This window comes from Meles meles, chromosome 7 (genome assembly GCF_922984935.1).
Source record: "Meles meles chromosome 7, mMelMel3.1 paternal haplotype, whole genome shotgun sequence".
Taxonomy (NCBI): Eukaryota; Metazoa; Chordata; class Mammalia; order Carnivora; family Mustelidae; genus Meles; species Meles meles.
Window position 1 is genome coordinate 72,953,118 of NC_060072.1, and position 13,521 is coordinate 72,966,638.

General features: G+C 38.5%; 1 protein-coding gene across 8 annotated transcripts in view; it reads left to right on the plus strand.

The window, feature by feature from the left end:
* ABCC9 (ATP binding cassette subfamily C member 9) overlaps window positions 1-13,521 on the plus strand; it is a 133,785-nt gene that overhangs the window by 107,788 nt on the left and 12,476 nt on the right. For all 8 annotated transcript variants that reach the window (XM_046012227.1, XM_046012235.1, XM_046012230.1 and 5 more), the window contains 5 exons: window positions 7,081-7,182; window positions 7,752-7,872; window positions 9,561-9,691; window positions 10,440-10,518; window positions 12,865-12,973. In XM_046012227.1, coding sequence (XP_045868183.1) covers window positions 7,081-7,182; window positions 7,752-7,872; window positions 9,561-9,691; window positions 10,440-10,518; window positions 12,865-12,973 — 542 coding nt within the window. The remainder of the gene's footprint in view (window positions 1-7,080; window positions 7,183-7,751; window positions 7,873-9,560; window positions 9,692-10,439; window positions 10,519-12,864; window positions 12,974-13,521) is intronic.

Genomic DNA, 13,521 nt, shown 5'->3' on the forward strand with positions numbered 1-13,521 from the left:
TAATTTATTTTAAATATATGGCTCTCATTTCTTTTCCTGGTCAAGTTAAGCAAGAGCTAAGACAACCACAAGTTACACCCTTTCTCTGAGTAAACAGCTTTCCCTATGGACTACATAGCCCTGCCCACCCTAGTCACTTCGTATTCATTCCAAATTAGGAAAAAAATGAAGGTCACAATACACTCGCATCAAAAAAGGACAAGAGTCTAAAAGAATAATTTGGCTGGTGGGAAAGGAGCTAGATTGTGACCACCCGGCTTGCTTTGGCAGAGAGGGGAGTGTTGTTCCTCTGGGTGCCAAGTAAAGTGGGCCCCAATCATGTGCAGGGTGTCTCTACAGCCTAACCTTTGAATGCTGCTTACGTCCTTTGTTCAGCACGGTGTTTTCTCCTCAGCCCTGCACTAAACAGTTCCAGTTCTTTGGCATCGGTGTTTCCATTTGCAAAAATTGTGTAACTCTATCTAAAGGCTGTCTTTCCAAGGCTTTGTCTTGCTGTGTGGTGAAAGGATAAAAGAAAATTCACATCAGGAAGCCAAAAAAAAAAAAAAAAAAAAAAAGAAAGAAAAAAACTTTAGCATCAACAGGCTCAAGTGAAAATAGCCTTCAGAGTGAGCTTGCACGAGAGTTGATTTTACGAAACAGCACAGAACTTTTTTGTGTATTTCTAACTGCACCACAGACAGGTGTGCTCTGATCTTGTCATTGGGAGGCCCTGCTCTATGCTCCCAGATATGCAGTGGTACCAGAGAGTGGTACTGCTGAGGGCTGCATAGACATTATGTTGCTGTTAATCATTCGTAAGTCTGTTTTATAGAAAATTACTGTTTTCACTATAATCCTGTAGATAGATACATGTCATTGAATCACTAGAAATCTGGACAAGAGGCCTCTCTTTTGACTTGGAAATCAGAGGCTTATCCCTGGAAGGAGTGTTGCATTCACAAACTCTGTGGAAGTTATAGTTTATCACTATCCAGATACAATGTCCGGCAGTGGGGCCCTCTTGGAGAACTGGCAATTTTTATGTGCAGTAGCTTCTGTTTCGTTTTGACTACAGGTGTGTTTTCGTGGAATGGATTAGTTAGGATGGGTAAGGGCTAAGTACTAGAATGAATACTGCTAGTGATCCCTAAGTATTTGCTCTCTTTTGTGTGAGTTATTCAGATCAGCCACTTCTCCTTTCTTAATTTATTGCCTTGAAATTATTTTGTTGTTGGCATATTTGCAAAGAAAGGAAAGAAGGTGTAAGTATAGAATCACTTTGTAACTCATTAAACTTGTTAAGTGGCTCATTCAGCTCGGTGGTGAGTCTGCTTCTCCTGCCTGCCTCTCCCTCTGCTTGTGTGCACTGTCTCTCTCTCCTTCTATCTCTCTCTGTGACAAATAAATAAATAAAATCTTTAAAAAATGGTAAATGAAGTGAAAAATAGAGAGCTAACACAAGCTCTTACTATCAATCAATTTCACACATCTGTACTCCTGTACAGTTTGAAGGGAAGTTAATGGAATTTAGTGATTTTGCTATGAGTCTTCTTGATAAACATGGTGCACAAAGGAGCTTCCCTTCTTATGCAGATCAAGGTGAAATTCTGATTAAATGACTCTAAAACATTCCAAATTCATTACAAAAAAGTTTTGTTTTAGTTTTTTTTTAGAAAAAATAATATTTTCTGACGCCAAAACTCATACTCTTTATTACAGAGAGCACCTAGCACAATCCATGTCCCACAGTCCTATCCCTGCAAATGTTACTTTTTTCCCTTCAATATCCTGTAGAAAAAAGATTTTTGAGCAGTGGCAATAATCCAGGAGGGATCTGAAAATATCTAGTTGGTATAACTAGAAGACAAGAAGAATAGCACTTTTGGGGGCGCCTGGGTGGCTCAGTGGATTAAGCCACTGCTTTCGGCTCAGGTCATGATCTCAGGGTCCTAGGATCAAGCCCCACGTTGGGCTCTCTGCTCCACAGGGAGCCTGCTTCCTCCTCTCTCTCTGCCTGCCTCTCTGCCTACTTGTGATCTCTCTCTCTGTCAAATAAACAAAATTAAATTAAAAAAAAAAAGAAGAATAGCACTTTTGAAAAAAGGGTATGAAGAATGTATTTTTATAATAAATAAAATAACTTTGTTATAGCTACTCAGCTGCAGACATACTGGCTTTTAAGCTCTTGTATCTATATGAATTTAGCAGACTATAGATTTTGAAAACAGGTTCATCCCCTGGAAATTGTGCTATCAATGCACTTCAGAAAGCTATTCCTTACTGCTGAGACGTCAAAAACATTTATCTCTACACATTATCTTTAATAAAAAATAAAACAAGAAAATAAGATAAAAACAGAGAGGGAAACAAACTATAATAGAATCTTAAATATAGAGAACAAAATGAGGGTTGCTGGAGGGAAGGTGACTGGTGGGTGGATGGACTAAACAGGTGATGGGCATTAAGGAGGGCACATGCTGGGATGAGCATTGAGTATTCTAGGTGGGTGATGAATCACTGCATTCTGCTCCTCAAACCAGTGCTGCACTGTATATTAACTACCTTGAAGTTAAATAAAAAATATATGTATACTTTATATATGTAAAATACATATCTTACAAATAGATATCTATGTATATATAAAGATATTATACTTTTATATATAAATTTTGATATATTTTATATACTGGACTAATAATAAAAATAACAGTGTCTGATGATCATACTGAGAATCTTTCAAGTAGTTTTAAAAACGTTAGCCATGAAAGAGAGCCAGAAAATATATATTAGCTCAAACTTACTCATCAGCCTCCTCTCTTCCCTCCCTTCGTCTGTTTTCACTTCTCTTGCTGGCAGTATTGCAAGGCCAAGGCTATTTATCTATTACCAGAATTATCATCTTTAAGTCAATAGAAAATAATTTAGATCATCTAACTGAATCAACCATTTAGTTCTATATAATGAGTGAATCCAGGCCCCAATATAAAATATAAGGTTCCATAGTCAATTTAATGGGGAGAGGTGTGGAGTGAGAGAAAGAGAGAAAAAGAGAAGAAAAGAGACAGATTGAGTGCATAATGTTTTGCATTTCCTTCATAACGTTTACATTAGGCCTACTGTCTACTATCCATTTCTTGAAACTCGGTGATTATTTTATTGTTATACTTTTAAAAGAATGTATACAATTTTGAAAAAGAAAAAGTTGGAGGCATCACAATTCTGGACAAATTATATTACAAAGCTGTAGTGAACAAGGCAATGTGGTACCGGCACAAAAACAGACATATCGATAAGTGGAACAGGATAGAAAAACCCATAAATGGCCCCACAACGTTTTGGTCAACTAACCTTCCACAAACCAGAAAACAATATCCAATGGGAAAAAGACTTTCTCTTCAACAAATGTTGTTGGGAAAACTGGACAGCCACATGCAGAAGAATGAAAATGGACCACTTTCTTTACATCATGTGCAAAAATAAATTCAAAATAGAAGAAAGACCTAAATATAAGACAGGAAACCATCAAAATCCTAGAGAAGAACCCAGGAGCAACTTCTTTGACATCAACCACAGCAGGTTCTTACTAGACACTACATCTCTGGAGGCAAGGGAAACAAAAGCAAAAATGAACTATTGGGACTTCCTCAAGACAAAAATCTTCTGCACAGGGAAGGAAACAATCAGCAAAACTAAAAGACAACCTACAGAATGGGAGAAGGTATTTGCAAATGACATATCTGATAACGGGTTAGTACCAAGAATCTATGAAGAACTTATCAAACTCAACACCCCAAAAATAAATAATCCAGTCAAGAAATGGGCAGAAGACATGAATAAACATTTTTTTCAAAGAAGACATCCAGATGGCCAACAGACACATGAAAAGATGCTCCACAACACTTGGCATCAGGGAATACAAATCAAAACCACAATGAGATACCACTTCACACCTGTCAGAATGGCTTAAATTAACAACACAGGAAACAACAGATGTTGGTGAGGGTATGGAGACAAAGGAACCCTCCTGCCCTGCTAGTGAGAATGCAAACTGGTGAAGCCCCTCTGGAAAACAGTATGGAGGTTCCTCACAAAGTTAAAAATAGAACTAACTTATGACCCAGGAATTGCACTACCAAGTATTTACCCAAAGAATGCAGAAATGCTGATTTAAGGGGACGCATGCACCCCGATGTTTATAACAGCATTATCAACAATAGCCAAATTGTAGAAAGTGCCCAAGTGTCCATTGACTGATGGATAAAGAAGCAGAATATTACTCATCTATAAAAAAAGAATGAGTTGGGCCCCTGGGTGGCTCAGTGGATTAAGCCGCTGCCTTCGGCTTGGGTCATGATCTCAGGGTCCTGGGATCGAGCCCCGCATCGGGCTCTCTGCTCTGCGGGGAGCCTGCGTCCTCCTCTCTCTCTGCCTGCCTCTCTGCCTACTTGTGATCTCTCTCTCTGTCAAATAAATAAATAAAATCTTTAAAAAAAAAAGAAGAATGAGTGTTCGCTTCGGCAGCACATATACTAAAAAAAGAATGAAATCTTGCCATTTACAACAATGTGGATGGAGCTAGAGAGTGAAATAAGTCAGTCAGAGGAAGACAAATACCATATGATTGTACTCATATGTGGAATTTAAGAAATGAAACAGATGAACATGGGGGGAAAAGAGAGAGAGAGAGGCAAACCATAAAACACACTTTTAACTATAGAGAACAAAGAGGGTTGATGGAGGGGAGGTGGATGGGGAATGGGCTAAATGGGTGATAGACATTAAGGAAGGCACTTGTCATAAGCATTGGGTGTTCTGTGTAAGTGATGAATCACTAAATTCTACTTCTGAAACTAACATTACACTATATGTTAAGTAAGTAGAATTTTTTAAAAACAAATACACGCACGCGCGTGCGTGCGCGCGTACACACACACACACAAATGACTATATGAATGAACAAAGCTCTTCCTCCCAATAAGGTCATCTGGGAAGAAGTGGAGAATAAAAGTTAATAAAAAGGTGCCTTGCTTCAAATCCTTAGTGTGTCCTTTACCCACAGAAATTTCTCAGAAGCTGAATGGCGTTTTTCTTTATATCAAGCTGGGAGGGAGGGCCTTATTCAAAGTATCTCCTGATACTAACTTACTCTCTGGGACTCATCACAGAAAATTTTTATGGGTCTTTTTATAAAAGATAATATACAAATTACAAATTTATGGCATACCTTCTGAAATATTAACTTTGCACAGAGGGCTGGAAGGAAAAATTCATATTCCAAGAGTGGCCCAGACTGGTTAGATTATGCACCCGTGTAGTTGTTGCTTCAAATAAAGGGAAAAGGAAGAAGTACTGTCTAATGGGGATGTGACGAGTTGTTAACACATGGCCCAACGGGAAGAAGCAATCCAAGGAGTATTTACTACCTCTTGGGAATTTACTGCCTCAAGAGAGTAACTCTGCATGATTTCTTTCTTTATTCTTTGTAAAGATCATGGAAATCATTATGGAATTAAATTTTAGTGCCTCTTTGTAACCTTTGATGTTTTATGGCACACATAAACTTTTAAGCTTCTTCAAACATTTGAAAATCATCCAGAGGAAAAAAGATATCCTGGTACATGGAGGTGGTGAAATCCAAAGGGTATTTAGTCTTTTCTGAGTCCTTTCAAAGTCTTTGAATTAGGTATCATTTCTATTTCCCAAAGAAACTGAGTTTCAAAGGGATTTAAAGTATTTGTGTGGTAATTGGCACAGTCAGCCTCTGAACCCAGATCTCTGATTTCAAGGCTGGGATTATTGATTGCTCTTCGAGACCTGGATCTTTGGATGTGTTCTAAAAAGACGCAGGAATGCTCACATGTGAGCCAATTTGAGTAACTTCATTTGTTGACGCCAGCATGTTAAACACTCCATTACTGTCATTAAAGCCTTATCACCTAGTTATTAGGTTTTTTTGGGGGGGGAGGATCAGAGATATATCTAGCTAGGAAGGTCGCAAGTGAAATGAGACTTGAAATAGTTCTAGAGGTGCTCATGCCTGAAATGTTACCTGCTTCTGGTACATATGACTCATCAGCATGAAAAGTTTTTAAGATTTCTTTTTCAAATGATAAGACATAACAGTGCCTAAGAGTGCTGGGGAATGGGAAAGGAAGAAGTGTTCAAAAATGGACAGATGTGGGGTGTCTGAGTGGCTTAGTCGGTTAAGCGTCTTACCCTTGATTTCAGCTCAGTTCCTGATCTCAGGGTCGTGACATTGAGTCCCACATTGAACATGACCTTGCTTAAGATTCTCTCCCTCTCCCTCTGCCCTTCCACACACCCCCTGTGCTCTCTCTTTTTCTCTTAAATACATAAATAAAATCTTTTTTTTTAAAGAAGGAAAATGGACAGAAGTGCCCCGTTTCTTATTTGAAAGATTGACTTCAATGAATTTTTAAAAATTCCATAGAAGAGTTTAATCACTGATAGACCATAGATAATTCAGATGCTCTAAGACAGGCCCACACTTCCCATTTATGACTAAATACAACCCTTTTTTTAATTTACATGCAATCTGGAGATTTAATGTCCCAGACTCTGAGCTCAGATATTTGACAAAAAGTTTAGATATCAATCTCAACAACGCAGCCAGATGCAAATTTCTGCAGGTCCCTTACTATATCACACAAGGAGATAGGTCATAACCCAGAAATAAGCACACATGAAATTTAAGGTAGGAAATCAAGTCTCCAAATAATTGCTTATCTGGCAACACAATGCAATAGAAAGGTCCGGTGGGGGTGGGGAGCGGAGGAGAAAAAGAAACCCTTTGTCTGTTGCTGGTTGGGCCACAAATTGGAGCTGAATTTCTGGCAAGTTATTTAACTTCTCTGAATCCATTTCTGCATGGATACAACAAGATCATTGAATTACGACCATTCCAGCCGTAACGTGGTGAGTCGGCATTCATCCCTATATTCAGTAGCCTTTCTCGGAAGCTTAACAGGACACACAAGAAGTGATGTGTGCTGTCTTGGTGATCACAGCTGTAAATTGATTGGGATCTTTTAAGAACTGGAGGAGAATATTTTAACGCCTTTTCTTGCTCCTTTCTAGGATTATCTGGGAGCTTGCATTGTCCTTACGGCGTCTATTGCCTCCATCAGCGGCTCTTCCAATTCTGGACTGGTGGGTTTGGGTCTTCTGTACGCATTGACGGTAGGTATGGATGAAAACACTTCTTTTCATGTAGTGCTGGAGGTACTTTCTCTAGTTATTATCAACTCCTATTCATGGACATAAGAGGAGCAGATTGAAATTCGTAACAAAATGACATCTTGCAAATAATGGAGATTGGGGCCTAAACCCAGGATTTTCAGACACTGTGGATTCAGTTCTGATACTGCAAACTGGTTTTTAGAAACTCCTCAAAAACTATGGTGAGAGCACTCCTAAGGCTATTTGAGAGCCTTGTCTTAAGTTGTTCACAGCCTATTTGGGGACACTAAAATGAATATGAATATAAATGAGATAAGTGCAAATAGAGGTACATGCAATTTGAGCAGGGAAATCAGAGGACAGTTTATGAATCATTGACATGTGACTACCTTGAAGAAAGTGAACACCTCCTTTGCCTGCTTTATCCCATAACACCCTCCCTGGTGTTATGAATTGTACTACATAATGTACACTAACTGTCCAAGTCATCCTATCCTAAAATATCCAGTGATTACAAAGATCATTACTTTATTTTAAATGTGTTAATTTCTTTTTGTCACCCGACACAGATAACCAATTATTTGAACTGGGTTGTAAGGAACTTGGCTGACCTGGAGGTCCAGATGGGGGCAGTGAAGAAAGTGAACAGTTTCTTGACTATGGAATCTGAGAACTATGAAGGCACTATGGGTATTGTTCTGAATATTATTTTGTTTCACTCAAATATTTATTTTATACCACTATTAGTTGTATGTCAGACACATTGTCATTTTTGCTTTTGTTCTCCACTTTAATATCCAGAGAATCCCTTCTCATCTTGACCTTGCTTTATGAGGTACACCTGAAATGATAAAACTATTTAGGCTTGAAAAGTTTGGGATACGACAGACTCCAAATAGATATTAATAGTTAAAGAGAATTATAAAGAATATTTGGACTTTGTTACATTCGTTACCAACTTACACTATGAACTATTATGTTCTCTTTCTCAAGATCCTATTAACCTAGATGTCAAGAAACTTGGATCTTACTCACGGAGATTCTCAGCTTTGCTAGAATAAAATTGGCAGGGAATTTAATACTGAAGATGGAATGATCTTTCTTAAATTCAGATTTCATGCTTAAAATGCATTCTTCTGGGCACCTGGGTGGCTCAGTGGGTTAAAGCCTCTGCCTTCAGCTCAGGTCATGATCTCAGGGTCCTGGGATGGAGCCCCACATCAGGTTCTCTGCTCAGCGGGGAGCCTGCTTCCCCCTCTCTCACTGCCTGTCTCTCTGCCTACTTGTGACTTCTCTCTCTGTCAAATAAATAAATAAAATCTTTGAAATGCATTCTTCTGCCTAAATCCTTCTATAGCTGTCTGGGTCTTCAAGGACAAAATCCAGACAGGTTAGCTAAGACCACTAGACTCTTCATCAGTTCCTTGCTCACCTATCTGGTCTCATCCCTCATCACCGATCCAACATGCTGTGGTTTCTTTTTTTTTTTTTTTTTCCATTTTATTTATTTTTTCAGCGTAACAGTATTCATTCTTTTTGCACAACACCCAGTGCTCCATGCAAAACGTGCCCTCCCCATTACCCACCACCTGTTCCCCCAACCTCCCACCCTTGACCCTTCAAAACCCTCAGGTTGCCCCAACCTCCCACCCCTGACCCTTCAAAACCCTCAGGTTGTTTTTCAGAGTCCATAGTCTCTTATGGTTCGGGTTTCTTTTTATCTTTGTTCTCTCCATATATATTTGAAGCAAATCTCCCCATCCCTAGTCCTTTAAGACTCATCTCAGTCACCATCTTCTCTTGAAGTCCTCCTGGAACTCTCAGGTTATACCGTCTGTGCTCCCGGAGCGCCTTGGGCTGGACTCCATCATGTGGAGTACTGCACGCAGTACTGTAGATCCTGATGCTTCCCCAGGACGTAGGGAGCACCTCGAGGCATGACTTTCATCTCCATGTTCCCAAGACCTTGCACAACACCTCTCACATTTTTAGGAACTCGGCTGTTTGATGACTGATGGACTGAACACGAGAATCAACTCACAATGAAGTATCTTCAGTAGAATCAAGTGGTAGAATGCAGAAAAGACATGATAGTTCATGCTTCAAAAGAAACACGCACAAAAACTATTTTGAAAGTTCTCAATCAATAGGCCTTTGCTCTGAATGTAATTTCAGTTTTAAAAAGATACAGAATTTGGCTCAGTATGACTTTAAATTTATTTTAAAAAGGATATGTTTGCATGTAAAAATCTATATAAGTATGTGTATGTTTCCTCCTGTCTCTCTCTTTCCCTCCTTCTCCCTCCTTGTCCCTCCCGCTCCTTGTCTCCTTCTCTCCCTCTCCCTCTGATTTCCCCTACCCCACCCTCACCCCCCAGACCCCTCTCAAGTTCCAGAACATTGGCCACAGGAAGGAGAGATCAAGATTCATGACTTGTGTGTGAGATATGAAAATAATCTGAAACCTGTTCTTAAGCACGTCAAAGCTTACATCAAACCCGGGCAAAAGGTATGGAATTCACTGACATTTGTTTCTTACAGATCAGAGGATGGAGCCACTTGATCACTAGCTAAGCTCTTAGACATCCAGCCAAGTACATTCTCACTGGGCTCATATAAGACTCCCTATAATTTACGGGTCAAATTATCTACATAAAAGAGAAGAGAGAGAATCGGGATAAAATGCACGTTCTTTAAATTGTATTGCTGTTCATTAGTCTCCCATGAAGATGAGGAAAATCACCAACATGTGTGTTTTTCCAAATTTCTGGCTTCTGGATCACAGTCATATCAGACATCCCCTTGAGAACTTTTGCATTTGTACTAGCTTTAGTCCCAAAATGATTCATTTTAGCTACTTTTAAAAGAGGAAGTGTGCAGAAAAAAATTGGAGTCCATCTACTTTTTGTTATAAAATCATCACTTCGACGATAAAATTGAATACTTACTTATTGGGCTGACAAGATACTAAGTGCAAAAATTAAGCCACGAAGGAAAAACACCACAGCCACATACAAATAAAAAGAGTTAGAATGAAATAATTGAAGATTTGGTGAGGATTCTGTGTTTTTATCTCAATAATGAATGATACATAAAGGAGACCTAAGAAAAGAATGATAATTTATTACAACTATTTAAATAGAGGTGCAGTTTCCCCATGGCATTTTGTTGAAATTAAAAATATTTTTTGCCCATCTTCTGGGTTTTTTTTTTCTTTTCCTGAGTCCTTTTTTCTCTGAGTGACACTTACTTTTTAGGTGGGCATCTGCGGTCGCACTGGTAGTGGAAAGTCGTCATTATCACTGGCTTTCTTCAGAATGGTGGACATATTTGATGGTAAGTTACTAACTAAATGTTCTCATTGGCTATGTGGTGCTTTTCCTTAAAAAAAAAAAAAGCGAGACTTCAACTTATCTAATCCTGCAGAAATAAAGAGCAAAGATTTATGAGGACTTTGCATCCTGCAACCCATGGTTTGAGGCAGGTGTCCCATATCAACAGTCTAAAAGTAAAGAATGAACACAGAATTGTTAATAAAATTATTAGCTCTAAACTTGGCTCCAGAGATTGTTGTTAAAGAATTCTAATAAACTGATAAAATGAAAACAAAGCCACCCATTTTGAACAGCCGTAGATGTAGGTGGCATTTCAAGAGGAAGGGAGAGAAAGGAAGACTGTCTTGCTTTGCTCAAACTAAAAACACACCCATTTCCATCAAAGGAAAAAAATGCAAGGAGATAAATAATCTGCACTATTAATTTTGGCGCATGACTCTTACCTTCATAACAAGGTTTAATGATGCGGAACATTTTGTGGGGTGGCAACCTGCTAAGGGCCAAGCACATGTTGACAATATAAAAAAATATTTATTCATCTACAGAATTATTAATAACATGATACATGGAAATAATTTAATCTTTGCTTTAGAAAAAAATGTCACATTATTTAGTCTATCAAGTGGCCTATAAATAGTCGAGCCTGTAAACCGTCTTGAATAGAAGGGGATCCAGCAATGTGCTTGGTCATCAGCTCAAGGAAGTGCTTCCTATTATTATCTGAAATGATCGCGATGGTGATTATAGTACTTCACATTTTTATTGTACCCGACAGTTTATGTTATGTAATCTATGCAACAGCTCTGTGAGGTGGAGAGGTCAGGTTATGAACAGAGATGAACTACAGGAATTGCAATCTCCTTGGGGTTTGGATTCAGGAGCAGAGTAGGTGGGGATCTGCCGCTGGGTTAGTAGCTTGCTCTTCCATGGCTAGTAATAATAAATAAAACACAGATATTTTAAGGACTTTCAGTGGATATGCCTTATAAGCCAGTTACATGATCCAAAGACAATTGATTGACACTTTTCATTAAACAAACAAACCAACCAACCAACCTGCGGTTGTAACTGAACATATTAGGTTTGCCTGTTCTTTATGAATCCAGATACATGCTTCCAGGCCCCATGTGGGCTATCAAAGACTGAGTCTCTTCTCTAGCATTAGGCTATTAAGATTTTAATAGATAATGTGTTATTCCTGAAAGAAAGTTTAGCTGATCACTCTGTCTCCTCTTGAATCTAAATCTAGTTGTAAAAGGGGCTCCACCTGGCATTCTTTGTCTGGCCTGCTCATTTCATATGGCAGTTCTGTCTTTGCATAAAGTGATATGATAAAATAATTCAACAATATGAGGAAAAGCTATCAAGATGGCACAAGTTTCTAATAAATCTAAATACAGTATGGAGAAATTAATTAAAATTTGATATCTGGGAGCCTGGGCGACTCAGTTTGTTAAGCTACTGCCTTTGGCTGAGGTCATGATCCCAGAGTCCTGGGATCGAGTCTTGCATCAGGCTCCCAGCTCTGTGGGGAATCTGCTTCTCCCTCTCACCTTCTCCCCTCTCATGCTCTCTCTCTCTGTCTGTCTCTCTCAAATAAATAAATAAAATCGTTTTTAAAATAAATTAAATTTGATATTTATGTCATAGAATTTTCTTTTTTAAAAAAATATTTTATTTATTTATTTATTTAACAGAGAGAGAGAGAAATCACAAGTAGGTAGAGAGAAAGACAGAGAGAGAGGGGGAAGCAGGCTCCCCACTGGGCAGAGAGCCAGATGTGGGGCTCGATCCCAGGCCTCTGAGACCATGACCTGAGCCGAAGGCAGAGGCTTAACCCACTGAGCCACCCAGGAGCCCTGTCATAGAACTTTCTTATTTGCAATGCACTATCCTATTCAATCAATAAAAGAGTGAATAATTTAGACAAAAATCACTGTCTTTAAGGAATTTATATTCTAGTTGTGAGAAAGAGAGAGATTATAAAAAAGAAAAGATAAGTGAATGTATATAGAATACATTGTGAAGGAAAATAAAACAGGGAACAAGGATAAATATTGGAAGGAAGAAGACCCATTAAGGAGAAAAAGTTCTTTTGGTTTGTAGGAACCATGGAAACTGAATAAAAATTGAGAATCACTTTAAGAGAAAATACTTAAGAAAGAGAACATACCACCAAAATGTATATTTTTCATAGAAATGCATAATGATGTTTCTAATACTTAAATGGAAAGCTTTATCTTCTCAGTTTCAACCCTGAACTAGAAAGTACTTTCAATTTGTAAACAAATATTATTTTACTTTTGATTTTACTACAAGCCTGCATTTTTTTGTTTCTGTTTAACAGGAAAGATTGTTATTGATGGGATAGACATTTCGAAACTACCACTGCACACACTGCGTTCTAGACTTTCGATCATTTTGCAGGATCCAATACTATTCAGTGGTTCTATTAGGTAGGTGATGTATTCAACAGAAACCTGAATGTCTCAGGGTTTAACTTTTGGCTCATAGGAGCGTTTTACTCAGAACTGTTTTTCAGGTAGGTGTGAATGACATTATCAGGATGATACGATCAAATATTCTGGCCGTTTTGGTTTGGGAAACCCTAGAGTTGCTAAATTAACCTATAGAAGCCAGTCCTTTATGTTTTTCCAGGAGCTCTGCTCTTTCAATTTGACTCCACAAGTCACTTTTTCCTCTGTCCTTGGGGCAGTGATTCTTGGCAGACATTTCTAAGATGTTCTACCCTACAGATATCCTGCCTATTACTTATGCATCTGGCTTGGGTTTAGCAGATATTGAGTTTGGTTAATCCCTTGATTCCCCCATCCCTCATAATTTTTCTTTCAACCAAAATTGCTTTTAAGAAGCTGCTACAATCTTCTCCATGCCTGGTTTATGGTTTCCTACAGTTAAAAAAAAAAAAAAGGTATCTACTATCTGCTAAGTGCTGTAAGTACTTGTCTCATTAAATCCTCAAAGCACTGCTCTAGTGTTATTA